This window comes from Pogona vitticeps, chromosome 4 (genome assembly GCF_051106095.1).
Source record: "Pogona vitticeps strain Pit_001003342236 chromosome 4, PviZW2.1, whole genome shotgun sequence".
Lineage (NCBI taxonomy): Eukaryota > Metazoa > Chordata > Lepidosauria > Squamata > Agamidae > Pogona > Pogona vitticeps.
This window is the reverse complement of record NC_135786.1, coordinates 46,515,879-46,535,404: the sequence shown is the minus strand read 5'-3', so window position 1 is coordinate 46,535,404 and position 19,526 is coordinate 46,515,879. Positions and strand designations below refer to the sequence as shown.

Genomic DNA, 19,526 nt, shown 5'->3' with positions numbered 1-19,526 from the left:
TTTCGCTTACCGATATTTGCATCGCAATGTTTTCCTAACAGCTGATCGGCGGTTCCAAAATGGCTACCGCATTTAAAAAAACGGCCTTCCGAGGTGTTTTCGCACCCATTCCTCGCTTACCGGGCAGCGAAAATGGTGGCCGTATGGAGGATTTTAGCATAACAGTGAGTTTTTTGCCCATAGGAATGTATTAAACGTGTTTTAATGCATTCCTATGGTCTCTTTTGTTCCGTATAGCGACGAATCCACAAAGCGACGATTTTTCTGGAACGGATTATTGTCGTTATGTGGGGCACCACTGTAATCCAGTCTCTATATTGCTCAGCAGCTAGTCAAAGCTAACCTATCCATCCATGATATGGCATCCAAAGAGCTAAAGAGAGAGACATAGAAACAAACCTGCTCTTCTTCCCCTCTTCATTGTTCTAAAATGTCTCCTCTTTTCAGTGAGGGAGTGTCCACCACCTCAGCTTGAGAACGGGAGGATTATTCGCGGGGTTTCTCAAAAGTACATACATAACCAAAGTGTCACGTTTGACTGCAACAAGGGCTACATGATGTCTGGCTCAAGAGAGATCCGTTGCCAGATGGACGGCATGTGGGAGCCACCTCTCCCTCTCTGTGAATGGGGCAAGTATATGGAGGAAGCTCTCCCTTTGAAAGAGCATGACGTTTAACAAGGAGAGCCACTAGCTAGTAGGGATGTGCCAGGAAGGGATGCAATATCAGAAGAAAAAGCAGATAAACACCCTGCCCTCCCCCCTCCCCCTGCCATCTTGGATGGGTACAGGCAAGACACACTTTGTCTTCTGTGGATTGGTCCACTTAAAGAAAAGAGCTGAAACCATCACTGATGAGGTGATGGCCGGGCATATACCTAAATCCACTTTTTCCATCCAACCGTTCTCTTTCCTCCTTGCAGCTGTGCACTGCCAGCCCCCACCAGATGTGCCAAATGGGAGTTACAGCAACCGGGAAGCCACAGCATTTACCCCTGAAATGTTTGTGGATTACACCTGTGATCTGGGCTATGCTCTTATTGGAGAGGCCACTATTTTTTGTACATCATCAGGGACATGGTCTTCCCCTGCCCCTCGTTGCAAAGGTAAATGTTTCCACTGTATGGCAGTCCATTTTGGGAAACCACAGCACTGAGAATCTGGATTCACACTCCAAACAAAGTGTGCTGCTTCTATACCATTCCTTACTGCATGAAGCAGTCTCTGGGCAGTGCACAATTGAATTCTGCAGAATACTTATCGGCTCTGACCATAGCAAGCTTGGTACCCAATTAACTAACCTTGGAAGGATGAAGGGCTGAGTCCATCTTGAGCTGACTTCCTTGAATCCATTTTTATCAAGCTCAGGTGGTGGGCAAAGTCTTGGCTGAAGTTCTACAGTTTGAGCGCTGTGCCTCCTGGCCCCTACAACCATTTATGCATTGAAAAGTATGCTTCCTGACCAATCTGAGAATGAAGATGCTTCAGTTATTCCTGTTTTCTCAGATGGGTCTTTTGGAGTGTCAGAATTCACTTCTGTATGGCAGTGGTATCACTTGCTAGTAGGTGTACATCTCTAATATGTTTATCATTGAGCAGCTGGTATGGTTGATCACTAGAATCATCAGACTAGTCTTCATTTATATTTATTTATTTATTTATTTGATTTATACCCTACCTATCTGGCCCGCCGGGCCACTCTAGGTCCGTGCTCGGGCCTAGACCCTCTTGTAAATATATGGCGGTTAGACATAAACGGTTGTGATATGATTCGGGCAGCTTCTTTCCTGGGCCAGGAGAATTCCATTGCAAGAAAAAACTGACTTCCATTAAACCCTAAGCCTGGTAATTTCATTGCAGTGTGTTTTGGTACGGCAAGTATTTTCATATTCTCCCTATCCCAAAATAATGATAATCTGTTACACATATTGCTAAGCAGCCCATCAAAAGTAATCCATTTGTCCATGATATGGTGTCCAAGGAACTCAAGAAATAGACACAGAAATAACCTTGTCTTCTTATTTTTCTCTCTCTCTCCCTTCATTGTTCTAAAACACCTTCTCTTTTCAGTGAGGGAGTGCCCACCGCCTCAGCTTGAGAACGGAAGGATTGTGGGTGGTCTTTCTGACACCTACAGACATAACCAAAGTGTTACCTTGGACTGCCACAATGGCCACACGATATCTGGCTCAAGAGAGATCCATTGCCAGATGGATGGCACGTGGGAGCCTCCTCTCCCTCTCTGTGAACAGGGTGAGGATCCGGACAAAGCTCTCCCTTTCTCAGAGCAGTATCTATCACCATAGCTGGGATGTGCCATCTATCTATATGTGTTTTGATGTTTCTTTCGTGCATGAAAGGGAAAGCCGGGTTATTGATTCATATGCCCTAGAAGTAGCCCAAATTAAGCCCCAGAGAAGCCCTAAAAACCATTCCAGAAAAGCAGAGAGCAGATAAACAATCTACTCCAAAAAGCCCATGCAAACTGTATTTTACTCATTCTCCCTGCAGGAAAATGCCTAAGCTTTAGAAAAGAGAAACCAACCATGTGATTTCAGTGCCTCTGATTCACCACACTAAGAGATCTTGTGGGCCTTTGCAGCAGAATGGTGAAAATGAATAAGCCACTGCTGAGCCGGGGCTTTGGCAACGTGGCTTACCTTTGCCTTCTTCCACGGAGGATGCAAGATCTCTTTTAAGTCTCGCATGTTAGGCTATTTAAAGTATGTTTCCCCCTCTTCGCTTCCTATTTCTGGCTGACATTGCTGACAGAAGGAGTCTCGCTGTCTGGATCATTTCCAGCCACGTGGTGGCAGAAAGGTCCTCACAGTTCTTTGTGGATCGGGCGGTTGCATCTGCTTCTCCCCTCGGTTTGACTGGCGATTGAAAATCCTGTTTCAAACACCTTGTTTTTCTTACCCTCATGCTTCTGTTTAATTTATATTTAATTAAATTAATAATTAATTGCTTGTATATTTTCCTGAAGGGGGGGTTTGACGGCAGCGCTCACGTGTATCGCACAACAATGTTAACCCTCCTTTGGGGTTATAAATACTGGGATGGAAGTTGTTGATTATTGCAAAGTGGGGATCAGGATGATTCATCGGTATAGTTAGTTTATCTTATATTCCTTGTTATTTAGTTCCCAAATAGGAGTTGGCTTGGTTTGGCCGTTAAGTTCGACAACAAGTCGCATGCCTCCCCCCTTCCACTGTTTCAAATTGCATGGCACCCGCCTTTAATTTTGAATTGGAATCCGTTGGCCGCTTGACCATAGCTGATGTGAAGGGAAGAGTTGCCCAGTAATTTAGTGGTTTAATTCCCCCCTCCCCAATTTTTTTGGCTTGGATAGTGTCCTCCTCCCTTGACTCCACCTTCCTTCCACTCATAGGCTCCTTCTTCACTGTTCTGCTGTGACGGATAGGTGAGGGCTGTTCGCTACAGATAGTTTATCAGAGGCAATCTAGGACTCGTTATAATTTGATATTTTGAATTAATTAGATCCGGATAGGTATATATTTTAAAAAGGAAAGTTAATTTGGTTGATTAATCTATCAGATTGCTGGGGGTTTATAGACAGTAAGTAAATAAATTGCTGGTGCATTAATAATATTTAGTATCTCAATTGAATTGATTACCGGTAATTGATTGTGCATCTCGGTGGCAAGATAATTAATTAATTGGATTTAATTTAAAAGTGGGGATTAATGGGGGACAATCAAATAGTGGATAATTAATTAATTATAATTTAGTTTAAAAATTAACTTGAAAATAAATTAATAAATACTAATAATATTCACATATCTATAAAGTGAAGTATAATAAGGATTTTTATCCAACACTTACATGTTTGACAGTGTGCCTGGGCAAGCTGGGTATTGCTTCACGTACTGGAGGCCAGGTTCCTGAAATCTAGTTTATTGGTCAGTAGTAAAATTAGAACACAAAATGGCACCGAAGAAAGGCCAGGGGAATAAGAAAGGAAAACAGCTGATGAAAAAACAACCAGTACCTCAGATTTCACCACCACAGTCTTCATCTGATGAGGGCTCATGGCTCATAAGGCAGCAACCCCAAGACAGGATTTCTGCCCTTGAAGCTGCTAAGTCGGCTAGGGGCAACCCCTTAATCTAGTGAGGCACAGCCATGCCAGTCGGCAAGAGAATCCAAAGATCACACTAGAGCTAAGCTTAGGGCTTTCACAAACAACTTAATGACAAGGTTTACCATTTTAAAAGCTGAACAGCACAACGAAGGAACGTTGGGATGGGAAGTCAAAGGGATGATGGCCCAGGCATCACATTGGGACAGGGACAAAGAGAGGTCCACTCCAATTACGGTACTGTCCAGCACGCCGGCCTTGAGTGGACTGGAGACAACTGGTGATGCTGGTCAGGACGGCTCAGGGAGCAGGGACGAGCCAGTTACAACGCTTTTATCAGGTGAGTCCACTAGCACACACGATACCTCACCGCAATTCCTGGCATGGCCTGGGTGGGGCACGGGGCAAACACTTGCACTTGACACATCCATATCATTTCTAGCTTGGCCTTGGCCGGGCAGCAGTTTAAACGCTGTGCATGGCTCATGAGCTAATTGTTGTTTAGTCATTAAGTCGTGTCTAACTCTTTGTGACCCCATGGACCAGAGCACCACAGGCCCTCCTGTCTTCCAATGCCTCCCAGAGTTCGGTCAAAATCATGGTCGTTGCTTCGGTGACACTATCCAACCATCTCATCCTCTGTCATCCCCTTCTCCTCTTGCCTTCACAATTTCCCAACATCAGGGTCTTTTCCAGGGATTCTTCTCTACTCATGAGATGGCCAAAGTATTGGCGCCTCAGCTTCAGCATCTGTCCTTCAAGTGAGCACTCAGGGTTGATATCCTTCTTGAGCTAATTAGGTCCACTTAAAGAAAGGAAACAAAAACAACATTGATTAGGTGATGGTCAGGCACCTTCCTAAATTCACTTTTCCCATCCTTACATTTTCTTTTCTCCTTCCAGCTGTGCAGTGCCAGCCCCCACCAGATGTGCCAAACGGGAGTTACAGCAACCAGGAAGACACAGCATATACCCCTGAAATATTTGTGAATTACACCTGTGATCCTGGCTATGCTCTTATTGGAGAGGCCACTATTTATTGCACATCATCAGGGACATGGTCTTCCTCTGCCCCTTTCTGTGAAGGTAAACTTTGTCACGACAAGGTGGTCCATCTTGACAAACCACAGCAATGCAAACGGGAAGTGTCCTGCTTGTATATAACCCCATCACACTTAAAGCATTCTCGGTGTGGTGTACAATTTAATAATGGATGCTACATACTGCTCCCCCACCCCTGCCCCCCAGCGAGCTGGGTACTCAATTTACAGAACTCACAAATTTGAAATGCAGGGTCCGCCTTGAGCTGGCTCCCCGAATCTGTCCGGATTGAACGCAGATCGTGAGCAGAGTCTTGGCTGGAGTTCTTCAGTTTAAGCAATGTGGCATAAGGCTCCCACAAACATTAATGCATTTATAAGTATAGTTTTGGAATAATCCTTAAACTGAAGCTGCTTCAGTTATTACTGATTTCCGAAACTGGAGAGTCTCATCTCCACATGTGGGACCACATGTTTACAACATGGAGGCGTGCACCATGGGCATTTTCTTGTAGCGAGCTGCCTGAGGAACGCTCTCCCCAACAGTACTCTCTTGATACTCTTTGCAGCTTTGTATTCTCTGTGCGATGATTGTTCCCTTCTCATGCGCTTTCATAGTGGATTTTGTCTCATTCTGCATGCATAGCAGCTTTAGCCTTCTGTTGTTTTATTCACAGTTTTCATCTTTCTTTCATTTCTTTATGCTTATATATCATACTGTAAGCCACTCGTCCAGCAAATCCGCTAAATGGTAGCTTGCAAGTTCACAAACCATGGAATAGAATGCACGTGAGAGATGGCTTGCGCCATTTCCATATTGAAGACAAACGAGCTGGGGTGAGTCTGGAGGGTAGAAGCACAGAAACAGTGACCAACCTCTTTGCTGTTTTCTGTTCTCAGGAGGGTCTTGTGGTCCTGCGCTAAGGCTAGATTTTGCCGAACTCCTTGATGAATATAAGGGAAATAATTCTTTTCCTATTGGCTCGACTGTGAAATACGGTTGCCGCCCAGGATATTTCAAAGTTCCTGGATTGAAGTCTTCAATAATATGCTTTAGAAATCAAGAGTGGTCAGAAGTTCAGGAATTCTGTAAACGTAAGTCTTTGATCATTGGCAGGAGAAGAAGGGAGAAAGGGGAGGAAAAACAGGATAATTCTATGCAGGGCTTCTCATAAGGTACCCACTATTTCAGGGGTTTATATGAAAGAGAGTAATAAGGCCATGCAGTTCCCCCCTGGTGCATTTCTTTTCTTTTACCTGAAATAACAAAAGAAACCTCAATCAGTATTGTGCTTCTGAGTGAATGATAAATGTAAAATGAAATGGAGTAAAATAGCATTTCTCTGGTTTCATGTTAGGACAATCATGTGGACATCCAGGATATCCAGATAACGGCAGGCTGATTGTATCAGGGGATTTTCTCTTTGGTTCTACCATCAGTTACATCTGTGACGAAGGGTAAGCATTAGGGAACCAAGAAAAGTTTCCTTTCTGTTTTTAAAAGGTGAGGAGAATACCTGAATGGAGAGCAGCCAAGAACTCCCACAGCTTTGCTGGGCTTCAGCTGACTGCCTGTTTTATTTCTTGGAAACTAATTCCTGCCCTGTGAAAGAGAAGGAATTATTTTAAAAGGCCCAGAATATTTCAGGAATACACCTTCTGCCCTTGAAGCGTTTCAGAAGTGCCCTTATTTTATCCTGAGAGGGTGCTGAATAAAGGCTGAAAACCCTTTCTCCCTTCCTCTGGAGGCTGGGAGTACCTGAAGTTGGTCTTGCCTCTCCCAGATATGCTCAGAGGGGTTCTGAGGCCCTTCCTTCCCTGCCGTTTAACTTTGATAACAGGTGAAGTAAAAACAGGATGGAAAGGTGCCTAATTTGAGAACCCCCTAATTACTGAACCTGGCAAGGCTTTCAATGTCTGCCTTCAGATCCGCTTTCCCCATTGAGTGCAGTTACTCTGTGAGTCCTTCATGAAGCAGGATGTTCATTAACAAACGGTTACTTGACTGCATCTTTTATGGTCGAAGACTCTTGTTTAGAACACATGGTAGCAAACTTAGGAACTACTTCTTTGGGTGTAGGAGGAAGTGACCTTTTATTTTCCACACCAGAATCACAATCATCAGCGGAAATAATTCTTTAATATGCTAAGCAGGAGGCACCTGAATGTGAAAGAAACTAATATCTCAACAATGCTTGGGTTTTTTTGAATATAGGCACAGGCTACTCGGTGCTTCTTCACGAAGGTGTGAGATATTGGGCAGAAGAGTGCAGTGGACTGGTGACGTTCCCTTTTGTCAGCGTACGTGGAACATGCCTTGGCATCTCTGTATCTCTATTGTATTCCAGATGAGCTCCTTCACGATACAGTTTCACGGTTTCAGGGCCTCTCCAAAATATGTGTGGGGAAGAAGGGAAAAGCTGGTGTGAGCTCCACCACTGACTCCAAGAGGAGGGGCAGGGGGCGACCCGGCCTCATGTGGACAACCATGATCTCCCAATCTGAGACAATCCTGGGTTTATTCTGAGGGAGGCAGGGATTGCAGACCTGGTTCTTCGACTGGCAAACCCTTTCTGCTCTGAGTCTCGTGTTGTGGCAGAGAAGGTTGGAGAGTTTCCTGCACAGCCCCCGAGTCTCTTTGGTTGGTTAGAATGGCCGTTTCCTCCACTGGGGAGAGACAGAATAGAAACCACAGAGCTACCAGGAATCCTTGTGCAAATCCGTCCCCTTTCAGGGAAGGGCCACAACCCTTCGGACCTGTCCTTGGGTTCTGGTCTGACCCACTTGCAGACACCTCAGGTTAGCTCTTCCTCATGCCACAGGATTGCTCACTTCAAATTAAAAGAAATAGCTACCAGATAAGTCTGTAATATGTGCCTTCTGATGGTTCTCCCTTTAGGTATCCCATGTTTCCCACCACCAGACATTCCTCATGGCACACACAGTGGCAGATACGAGGATGACTTCACTTATGGGACAGTTGTAACATATACCTGTGAAGACGGCTACCCGCTTCTCGGAGATGCCCACATTCACTGTACCTCTAAGGATGGGTTCCATGGAGAGTGGAGTGGCCGTGCATATTGTGGAGGTGAGCTTTTCAGTTCTCCTGTGCTTTGTGGAGAAAAGACGGAAGCCTGGGAATTTGGTAGTACGTTATTTTGGTAGTGAACGCATATATATTTTCTCTCCCCTACCCCAAAATACTAATGATCCAGTCTCTATATTACTCAGCAGGTAGTCAGAGCTAACCTATCCATCCATGATATGGCATCCAAAGAGCTAAAGAGAGAGACATAGAAACAAACCTGCTCTTCTTCCTCTCTTTATTGTTTTTCAGTGATTGAGTGTCCACCGCCTCACCTTGAGAACGGAAGGATTGTTCGCGGGGTTTCTCAAACGTACATACAAAACCAAAGTGTCATGTTTGACTGCAACAAGGGCTACACAATGTCTGGCTCAAGAGAGATCCGTTGCAAGATGGACGGCACATGGGAGCCACCTCTCCCTCACTGTGAACAGGGCAAGTATATGGAGGAAGCTTTCCCTTTGAAAGAGCATGACGTCGAACAAGGAGAGCCACTAGCTAGTAGGGATGTGCACTGCCATGCAGTGTTCTGTGTTCATCAAAGGGAAGCCTGGATCAGCCTTGAGATGGCGCCCTGAATCTGTCCAGATCGAATGCAGGTCAGAAGTTCAGGAGTTCTGTAAACATATGTCTTTTATCACTAACAAGAGAAAAATGCGCCTTCATTGTATATGGTACAAAATTTTCTGTGAGAGCCCCTTATCCCCTTCTTTCTTCCTGCTACTACTACTTCCAAACTTGGCAACTATCATGGGATGTCTGTAGGGATGGGTGTTCGTAATGCTATCCTGTCGTTCCATTCGTGAACCTTGTAACATGAAACTAATTTCCCTCTATGCCAGGAAAACATCCACAGAAACAGCAGTTGGGACATGAGGCACACATGGATACAGGACCCAACAATGAGAAAACCCCAGGTAAAACTAAATGATCTGAATACCAGAGGAACACTTAAATAGTCACATTTCTACTTTCATCAGGGTGGCACTGCACCCAAACAAGGGACTGACAGATATGCTTCAAAAGTGCTTCCAGTCAAGGGTTTGCAGTGATATGAGGCCCGGTTAGTTTTCTTTGGGGCTTTAACTGTGCTAAGAAAAATATCAAGCAAACTGCAGAAAAACACATGCTCCATGATAGGTGGTCATAGACCTTTGGTCTAGATGGGCAGGATAGAAATCTAATAAATAAATAAATAAATGGGATTTGGACTGTGGTTAGAGAAGTGCTCGCTTTGAGCCATGGAAACAGGCATATAACCGCAGGGTAGATTTCCTCTATATATTATGTAAAAGGTACACATTCTGCATTTAATAATTTTTTTTTGCCATAAAAATTCAATTTTCAAGGTGGGGCCCATAATTATAAAAATGATACTTGTACTTTGCATGTAACTCCTACATCACTTCATGTATCTAATAAACCTTTTCATTACTTTTGGTTCTCAGCAATTGGCTGCATCCTCCTACAGATTTCTGGTGGGAAGAAGTTAAATACTGAAACTGTGGTTGAGGTTGGAGATAATGTGACTCTGGAGTGTGAAGAGGGTTATGTTTTGAAAGGTAGTCCTCATGTTCAGTGTCAGCATGGTTCCATTTGGGATCCACCTGTGCCAGTTTGTAAACCAGGTGAGTAGAGAATAAATACATATAAAGGCTCTCTGGAGTTGAGATAAAATTTGAATTTCATGAAAGATTGAGGTAGAATCTGAATTTCCTGGAGTAGTTTATGTAGATGACAACAGGTTTTAGCAGGAGTTGAGCTTTTTATTCCTTTCTTACCTCCTTGTGTTAATAATCCTTAATCTGTTTGTATATGAGTGATTACCCTGTGTTAAGATTGTGAAGTAGCTTCATACTTCTATCAATTGACTTCACTTCATTTTCTCATGATTTTATTCTTTGAGGTTTTTGCTGCCATTTAAATAAAAATAGTATAAACATTTTCAAAGATAAAAATAAATATGTGACATACATTGCAATAGTCTACTCCAGTGGCAATGCTGCCTGGAAGATACTAGGAGCTGGTAATATAAAAAGGTAACTCTTTGAAGAGCTGGTTTATTCCCTGCCTTAATCTGTTTGTTTTCCCGCACTTGTGGCTTCTGTATTGCATGGCTAAGGATACTAGAGACAAAATGACACCAAAATGGTTGGAATGGTGGAAGAGTGGATATACCCTACAGCTGCATTATTTTTAATTCCTTTTGTACGTAAGGAATAAAACATTTGCCAAAATGGTGGACTGTACTTGACTATGTAGTCACTGAATGATAGTTCTCTGGCATAGTAATATAACTTTAATCAACTGATGAATATAACAGAAGTCCTAATATACCCATAGACATGTTTTTGTGATTCTTTCTGGTAGTTTTTGAGATAGTATAATTACATTGCTAAACCTTGCGAAATACTCTTTTTGTTGAAGTATTTTCATTCAAATAATCAGTGAAAGAAGAAAAGGACCAAACAGGACTGCAGTTGAACATTAAGAAAACAAAAATCATGGCTACAAGAGAATCACACAACTTTAACACTGACAATGAAGAAATGTAAATAGAGATTTTGTATACCTTGGTTCAGTCTTCAGACTGAATGGAGACTGCAGCCAAAAAAGAGAAGACTGACTGAGACTAAGAAGAGCAGCAATGAAGGAATTAGATAAGATCATCAAATGTAAGGATGTGTCACTTGAGACCAAGACTAAGATCATCCACAGTCTTGTATTTTCAGTCATCATGTGTGGGTGTGAAAGCTGGACAGTTAAGAAAACTAACAAGAAAAAAATTGATTTGTTTGAAATAGGTTGTTGGAGGAGAGCTTTGCAGATACCCTGGCCTGCTAGAAAGACAAACAAATGGATCCTAAATCAAACCAAGCCTGAACTATCTCTGAAGGCAAAAATGTTGAAACTGAGGTGGTCCTACTTTGGACCCATCATGAGAAGGCAGGATTCTCTTGGAAAGATAATAATACTAGGAAAGGTGGTAGACAGCTAGAAAAGAGGAAGAACAAATATGAGTTGGATTGACTCCCTAAAGGACGCACAGGCTTGAGTCTAGAAGAGCTGAGCAGGGCTGTTGAGGGCAGAACATTTTGGAGAGTGTCCGTTCACAGACGTCAGGAATGACTTGATGGCACATCACAACAACAATCAGTCAAATCAGTTTCATAATTTCAAACCAAGCTTCTAATTAAAATATTTGATCTTCCTGTTTGAAACAAAGCAACTAATTGCTCTTATTTGACTTTTCACACTAGGTTCATACATGGAAACTTACATAGGTTTTGGTAAGTAATTTCAGGATAATACAGTTACATCCTTGATAATGATACAACCCCATATATATTAATTACATTAAGCCATCCTAAATGAGGATATTGTGCCCATTGTTTAAATTCTGTTTGATGAAATTGTATGTATTGTGGCATACAGCTCTGCTCTCACCTGTCCGTCACAGCTGGGCAGGGGAACCTCAGCCAATGAGAGGACGGAGGGTGGTGCAGAAGGGGGAGGAGCTGGATTATATAAGGTGTGTGATGTGTGAAAGGAGGAGTTTTGGGAGAGTTTGAAAAGATGAGAGAAGTTGATTGAGAGAGTGAGATAGATTTGAGAGAGATAGTCAGTGAGGGAAAAGTCTGTGTGATCTAGTAATTGAGAAACGTGATCAACAACTTGATTTATTACCTGTGATTCACCCTTTTTATTTTGTACAAATCAATAAACACTTTATTTGTTCGAAAGAAAAACTTGTCCTTTGTGAGTACTAAGGATAGGTTGGTGGCAGCAAGTGAACAATAGTAGTGAGCACTCTTGGAGGCCTGTATTGGTGGAGGCTTGAGAGTGGCCCGCTACATGTATTAATAACGAACTCAAGTGCTGAATTAAGAAAGTTACACAGCCAGCATAGGGCTATGGAGAAACAAGAGGGGGGTATCAGCATGCTCTGAGAAACTGCAACATTTGGAGGAGGAGGGAAAAAAAAACTAAAAGAGCATACTAGCATACCTATGAGGGCTAAGCATGCCAGGTGAGCCCGGAATGCTGAATGATGGCTGGAAGACTGGAGTACTCCACACTGCACAATTTTGTTGCAGGTCATACTGTTCTCAAAATGTAGTCCTGTTATATTTCTACACCTTAATCTTTAAATATTTCTAATCTGAATAAGAGCAGCAAAATTAGCCGTGTCCTGTATTCTCTAGAAAATTCAAAAGACTCGGGAAAAGTTGTGGGTTTTTTAATGATTAGGACATGATAGATAAAAGTTTGACTTTATTGTTTTTCCATTCAAAGGGAGGCAGGAATCTATTTTTTAAAATCTTAAGAAAGTGGATAAACATGGTCTCTTATACAACTAAGAAGTTTGTTCCAAATAGCTATCCTAAGTTTCCGTATTTCTTTTAAAGATTGAGTGCACTCCGGTAGGAACTTTGTTCAGTTGTAAACTTTTTCATCAAGAAGGTGACAGAAATTCAAAACATGTCAGTAAACAAAACGTTGCACTAGAAACATTGTTTTCTTTCCTATACAATCCTAAACAGAGTTATTCTGAATTCAACAGAGTTGAATGGAAGTCCAGATAGATGTATTTCAGTTTTCAGCCCTTCTGTCTGCATGAAACTAGCTAGAAGTGGCTAGTACCTTTATTGAACCTTTCAAAACAAACAAACAAACAAAAACCACCTCTAGTTAATGACTCTGGAATGTTGTTTTATGTTGAAAATAAAAAATGTGAGGATATGGTTCAGTTTTGCTTTGCAATATCGATCATGCCTGCATTCTAATCAGGAAAAAGGATGTCAAGTTTTACATAGCAAAGGTGGGCCTGAATGATGAAAATTTTATATCAGCAGTCAAGATAGACACCAAAGGAAAATCCCAGAAAGTGATTCCTTTTTTCCCATCAGTTAACCACAGCTTACCCAAAAACAAGGCAACTGCCATGGTTAGGTCAACGAGTTCTCTAGTTCAGTCGTCCCCAACCTTTTTGGGACCACAGACCGGCTGAGCCTCCGAGGAAGGCGGTGGGCCCCCTCGCAGGTACATGTGTGCTCTCAGGCATATGCCCGAAGCAGTGGAGGAGCGCCTGCCCATCAGTGCTGGCGTGAGCGCTCCCCCACCCCTTCACACATTTGTAAGCCATCAATAATGACCTACAGAATGCTGTTTTGACTGTTCACATAATGTCAGATATACACTCCTGTGTACTTCTAAAACATAAATATTCATATTAGTGTATTGGATTTTGTATTGCCACCATCTTCTAGCTGCTTTCTTAAGAAAAAGAACACAAAACAAATGCTGAAATTAAATTATTGTTTTGTTTTAACAGGAGCTGCAGTTGGTGTCCTACTGTCGATTATTTCTGGTGGCATATGGGTGATAATTTCAAAGAGGAAGAAAGAGTAAGGCACTTTCCCTCGTATTTGTGCAGAATAATGTTAAACATATTTCCAGCTCAGATTTATGAGTTGCTAAGTAGACCCAACTGTCTGTATAAGTATGTATCCTACAGTTTATATAAAGGGACAGCTGCTATCTTTACCAGTGTCAGAGCCCTAACCTTTTGCACAAATGCAGATGTCTCCTTCACATTCTGTATTGACAGAATGGATGTAAGACTAAAATTTCTACTGTGAAAGAAAATGACATGTAATGCAAAGCTATTTTATAAGCTGCTTAGATAATAGATGTCAATGTTATTAGGAGAAATCTTGGCCTTAAAATAACATACAGCAGTACCTCGACTTGGGAGCATCCCTGTATAAGAACAATTCCGAGTTGAGAATGGCTCTGTTCGCAGAAAGTTGCTTTGACTTGAGAACAGAGCCTTGACTTAAGAACCTAAAAGAAGAAGAAGAAAACCTTTCCTGCCCTTTTTTTTTAACCTAAGTTCACCTTAGGTCAAAAGAAAAAATAAAAATAAATATTCGCCCCCTAGTGGTAGATACGGATTAACTGGTTTTGCACTAGTTCCTATGGGAACTAATGCTTCGACTTAAGAACAGCGCCTCAACTTAATAATGAAAAACAGCAGATACAGATTAAATGGTTTTTCAATGCATTCCTATGGGAAATGGTGGTTCGATTTAAGAACATAGTCCCAATACGGATTAAGTTCTTAAGTCAAGGTACTACTGTATTCTCTTCTTTTTATAACTCCTTCCACCATACAAATAGGAAGGTCTGTTGAAAGGAACTCTGGGATCAAGACCATTTTATCTTTTAGACAAACGAACAAAAAGGAGGCAGAAACACTGTGTGAGTCTACTACTGTCTGAGGAGCTGGACTTGATCCACGAAAGCTCACATTAAACTATGGCAGTTAATATTTAAGGTTTCATGTTTCCGTCTCTTGTGTTTTTGTTCTTTCTTGTCTGATATGCTAGCAGACTAACACAGCTACTTCTTCAAAAACTACAACTTACTTTTAAATATTATTATTTCCTTATTTTCCCCCAAGCAAATATACCCCTGGAAATAGAAAAATATATAGATGTCCAGAGAGTCAAGTTCAACAACGACCTTGAAGAAAGGGGGAAGAAGCTTCATGTTTACAGCAAATGGTAAATTTGAACAAAAAGATACATTTGTTCAAATGGAAAATATTTCAGTTGTATTGTACGAAGTGGCTATGAATGAAACTCTGTAAAATAATATCCAGTGTATATCTAATATAGAATGGGAATATGCTTGAACAGTAACACCTTTTTCCTCAGAGAAATCTACAGTATGTTTCTCCAGACAGAAAATTCACAGTGATTCCTTTTCTTTCTTGGAGAAATCTTTCTAATACACCCATGCAAAGATACAGACATATGAATGCATGAGATAAAAAAACAAGGCCTGGAACAGGTAGAAATCTTCATATTTTTAAAAGATATTGCTCTTGATTGAAATATAGTTGCAAGACAGAGTCCTGGGACTCAGTGATTAAACTGCAGTCAAGCATTTGCTCATGACCTGAGTTCAATCCTGATGGCTTCAGGTAGTTTGCTCAAGGCTGCCTCACCCTTCCAGCTTTCTATGGTTGGTAAAATGAATACCCAGCTTGCTGGGGGGGTGAAGTATTATTTGCATAATTATGTTATAAACACCCAGAGAGTGCTTGAGCATTGTGGGGTGGAATATAAATTGAAAGAAGAACACAATAACATGAGAGGGCCTTTTCCACGGCTGCTCCCAGATGTTGAAATGTGCAGCCCTAAGAAGCCAGGTTGACTCCTCCCTTGCATCAAGACCTTCCTTTTCAGACAGTCTTAAAAAATTAAAGTGGGGAGTCTAGGGAACACTCTATGAAATTTAGATTTTAAAAATGTTTTAAATAACCTTGATTAAACAAAATAAATAAAGTAAGTAGTGGTTGTAAATCATTTAATTTCCATTTTAAACTACTGTATTTTTTGCTCCATAAGACGCACTTCCCCCCCCAAAAAGGGTGGGAAGTGTGTGTGTCTTATGGAGCGAATACTGGCTTCCCACCACTGCCATCACCACCATGCCGCCCTTCTCCTCCCCTTCCCGGGCAGTGAGCACTTCAAGATGATGAGCTGGCTAGGGTGGTGTTTTTTTATTCGAATTTATTTTAAAGAAAACAAATACCGGTACCATATTTTTCACTCCATATGCCCCCCTGCCAGTCTTTTTTTACCCTCCCAACCTACTCGGCGATCGAGACAAATCTTCTTTGGCTTCCCACTGCCATCATCACCACCATGCCGCCTTTCTACTCTGCTTCTGAGGCAGGGAGCGCTTCTGGATGATGAACTGGCTGGGGCAGAGTTTTGTTTATTTTTTAATTAGGTGCGTCTTATCGTCAGATGTGTCTTATAGAGCGAAAAATACGGTACCTATAGAAAATTACCAATATGCAGAGATATGCACTAATATTTTACAATTGGTTAAATCCTTATTTAAGTTAGACATTTGTTAACATACATAGGCAATACATTTAATTCAATGTGTTTTTAAAATAAAAGTGATTGATGTAAATAAGAATGTTAGCATATATATCTCTCTAGCAATATTTTAGCATTAGTTAAGTCAGCAACAGAAACAATAACAGGTTTAGTTTTGAATAGCAGATGCTACCAGGAAAGTGAAATCCAGGAAACTCCTGCCCTTCTGCAAAGCTGCCAAACTGGCTTTTGTTGTGGCAGTAAAGCAGGAATGAAAAGAGCTAAGTGCACTGCCTCAAGCTCACTGTGTGTGTGACAGACTGAGATATAAATAAGTAAACTGTAGCCAGAATTCTGTTGTGCACCTTTGCACTGTACAACTGTCATATCATCCATGGCTATTTGGGAGGAATTAAACATTTCCTATTCCGTCAGGGTTTCGACAGAACCATATTAAATACTTAGCCTCATTACCCTGACTGTCCAAGATTGAGTGAAACCAGGAGAGCCAAAGGTGCTGATGGCTGGGGAAATCTTCCTGCCCAATACCTTAATCAACCTGACTAAGCAGTGCTTCCAGGGAGTTCCAAAAATCCACAAGCTTGTACTTTGATTCTTAAACCAACCCTAGAATGTAGAAATTCCAATATACCCTGAAAATATACAGGCTTCTGGTAGATATTCAAGGTAAGGACTGGCTTTAGGTAGCACAAACCCTCCTGACTCAAATAATCAAACAACTGTATTAAGAAATGTTATTAAAAATGGAAAAAAAATCAAAAGCCTGAATTCTTCAATAAAGCACTAGAATCCATGATCCCTCAATTTCCCTGTTCTTCTCATTCTTCTCCCAGAAAGATTCCAGGGATCCCTTTTATCCTAGGGAAGGATTTAGAAGCTGTAGAACCTGGGGTGGAGAATAGGAAACTAAGAATTCCTCCAAAATGGCCATGACTAACGACATTGGTACAGCTGTTCAGCATAAAGTTGTGCAACAGAATTCTGACCACCATATATCTGTCCTTCCAAAAGCATAGATAAGCTTTTGCATTGCCAAGCTTGGCTAAAAGTCTTAATGTAAGTGAAAAGAAATAGTAAAGAGATGAGATTAAGACGAGGGAGAGATGGAAATTAAGAAAATCGTTTTGAGAGGGAGGATATAAATGGAGTTTTCAAAATTCAAGCAACTGTTGGCTTCTTCCAAAGCTGAAAACTGGGGCAAGAGAGAAGGAAGAAATCTTTTAAATCAATATTGATCTCCAAGTTGAAAATACTCTATAATAGAATATTGTAAGGAGAGAAAAGACCAGAATCTTGGAATTATTCACTAAAAACTCTTATTACAAAACCCATACATCACTACTGGAAAAACTATAGCTTTGACTATGTGGACCTTTGTCGGCAAGGTGATGTCTCTGGTTTTGAGATACTATCTAGGTTTGTCATCACTTTTCTCCCAAGGAAAAAAATAAAATAAAATAAAAATAGAGGGAAGGAATCAAATTGTGCATGGTAATGCATTTCAGATATTAAAATAACATAAAATTATATTCTAATTTAAAATTAATGTATATGTTAGAAAGTGCCCCATTAACATAATTTAGTTATTAACTTATCAATGATGAATAATGTCAAGTTGTCCAAGTCCCATCTACTTGGATGAAACAATGCAGTTCTGCTGTAAATTTATAAATGAACATGAATACTGCTCCTATTAAACCTTATCTAAAACAGAGGTAACAGTAACTGAGTGAACAAGTGCCAGAAATACCTACTTTTTGTGCTATCTATCATAATTCGTTCTTGGAAAATCTGTAATATTTCTTTTTAAATAATCTTTAAAAACCATATTCATATTGTGATTCTTACATTGTTTTCCCCCTGCAGATATAAATAATTTTCTATAGCAAAAAGCCTCTATTTTGTTTTAAATTTAGCCTGGATACACTGGTCAGCTTCACACCTTCAAAGGAGAAAACAGATCATCTGTTGCATTCAGGCAATTTTGGATACTACTATGTTCATCATGGTGTTCGTCATTTTGGCTTCTACTGGATTAGTGCGATCTAGCTGTGTCTGATAAATGCCAAGGAAAAGAAGAGTGTGCTACAAAACAGATTTCTTCTATCGTCAAGCTCCAGTCTCGAACCACAATGCATAATAGCAGTAGTTGGACAGTGAAATATAATTCAGCAAGTTTTCACTAGTTGAGAAATTGGTGCTTTTATTCCATGTGATGCACCAGGTCATGTGACTAGAGTGCAATAAGAAATATAAGCCCCAGCTTCTTAACTAGTAGCAGTTCTCAGCATCAGTTCATGCTGATTGGCTTACAATGTCAGGTGTTAAGTAATACAAATCATCTTAACCAATTTGACTCCCAGTCTACTTCGTCAACTTAATGAAACTAAGTACAGTGGTGCCTTGCTTAGCGATCGCTCCGTTTAATGAAGAAATCGCTTTGCGACAATGTTTTTGCAATCGCAAAAGCGATCGCTTTGCAATGTTCCCTATGGGGAAAATTCACTTTGCGATGATCACAGGGAAGCGATCATCGCAAAGCCCCCATTTTCGGCCAGCTGATCGGCGGTTCCAAAATGGCCACCCACTGTGTGTCCTCACTGTAGAGGCACCAAAAATGGCCGCCCCATGGAGGATTTTAGTTTAAAGTTAGTTTTGAAGCCCATAGGAATGCATTAATGGCGGTTTAATGCATTTCTATGGGCTTTTTAATATCGCTTAGCGATGAAATCGCTTAGCAGCGATTTTTGCTGCACGGATTAACATTGCTAAGTGAGGCACCACTGTACATTTGTCAATATTCATGCTGACTGTGTAATCTGCCAGCCCTTTAATGATATTATAGCAAATAATAGTTTGCTGTGGAAAATCCCACTGATAGATGATGATCTTTGGTAGGTAAATTAGCTTCCTGGCTTGATGTGCTGAAACTATTTTATTGTTAGATTTCATATTATGAAATATTTAACAAATATCTTCCTGTATATAATATTCTGTTGATACTGGATATCTGTTAACTGATCTCATAAATCTTGTCATCACTTAAAGTTTTGATATACTTTATATTATTATGTATTGTTATACTGCAAGATATCTTAATTATGACTATTATATTGAACAAAATCCTATTGTGTAACTGAATGGGTGCAGTTACAATAGTGCTAAGGCAGAAGTGCTATCCACAAAGCACTTCTGCTGGTGAACAGTGCAATTGGTCACACCAGGGGCATGTGACACCAGCACATTTCTGCAGGTATAACTTTATGCTATACCTGCATGAACAGGATTTTGCCCATTTTTTGTTTTGTAAATTGTTTTGAATGCAAAGTGTTATAGAAAATGTGTTTAATAAATAAATTGATCATGTCTATGTAA

General features: G+C 40.9%; 1 protein-coding gene across 11 annotated transcripts in view; it reads left to right on the top strand.

Annotated features, from left to right (window-relative positions):
- Window positions 1-19,526, top strand: part of LOC110086565 (complement receptor type 1) — a 54,567-nt gene extending 35,041 nt beyond the window's left edge. For 6 of the 11 annotated variants that reach the window (XM_078391834.1, XM_078391835.1, XM_078391838.1 and 3 more), the window contains 16 exons: window positions 448-630; window positions 923-1,105; window positions 2,070-2,252; window positions 4,238-4,441; window positions 5,005-5,187; window positions 6,042-6,236; window positions 6,500-6,599; window positions 7,357-7,442; window positions 8,041-8,232; window positions 8,482-8,664; window positions 9,072-9,146; window positions 9,678-9,857; window positions 11,490-11,519; window positions 13,565-13,637; window positions 14,696-14,798; window positions 18,068-19,526. In XM_078391834.1, the coding sequence (XP_078247960.1) occupies window positions 448-630; window positions 923-1,105; window positions 2,070-2,252; window positions 4,238-4,441; window positions 5,005-5,187; window positions 6,042-6,236; window positions 6,500-6,599; window positions 7,357-7,442; window positions 8,041-8,232; window positions 8,482-8,664; window positions 9,072-9,146; window positions 9,678-9,857; window positions 11,490-11,519; window positions 13,565-13,637; window positions 14,696-14,762 (2,117 nt within the window). In that variant the 3' untranslated portion in view covers window positions 14,763-14,798; window positions 18,068-19,526. Of the gene's footprint in view, window positions 1-447; window positions 631-922; window positions 1,106-2,069; window positions 2,253-4,237; window positions 4,442-5,004; window positions 5,188-6,041; window positions 6,237-6,499; window positions 6,600-7,356; window positions 7,443-8,040; window positions 8,233-8,481; window positions 8,665-9,071; window positions 9,147-9,677; window positions 9,858-10,677; window positions 10,875-11,489; window positions 11,520-13,564; window positions 13,638-14,695; window positions 14,799-18,017 lie in introns of those variants that run through there. The other 5 variants (XM_078391831.1, XM_078391833.1, XM_078391839.1 and 2 more) reach the window with 5 other exon arrangements.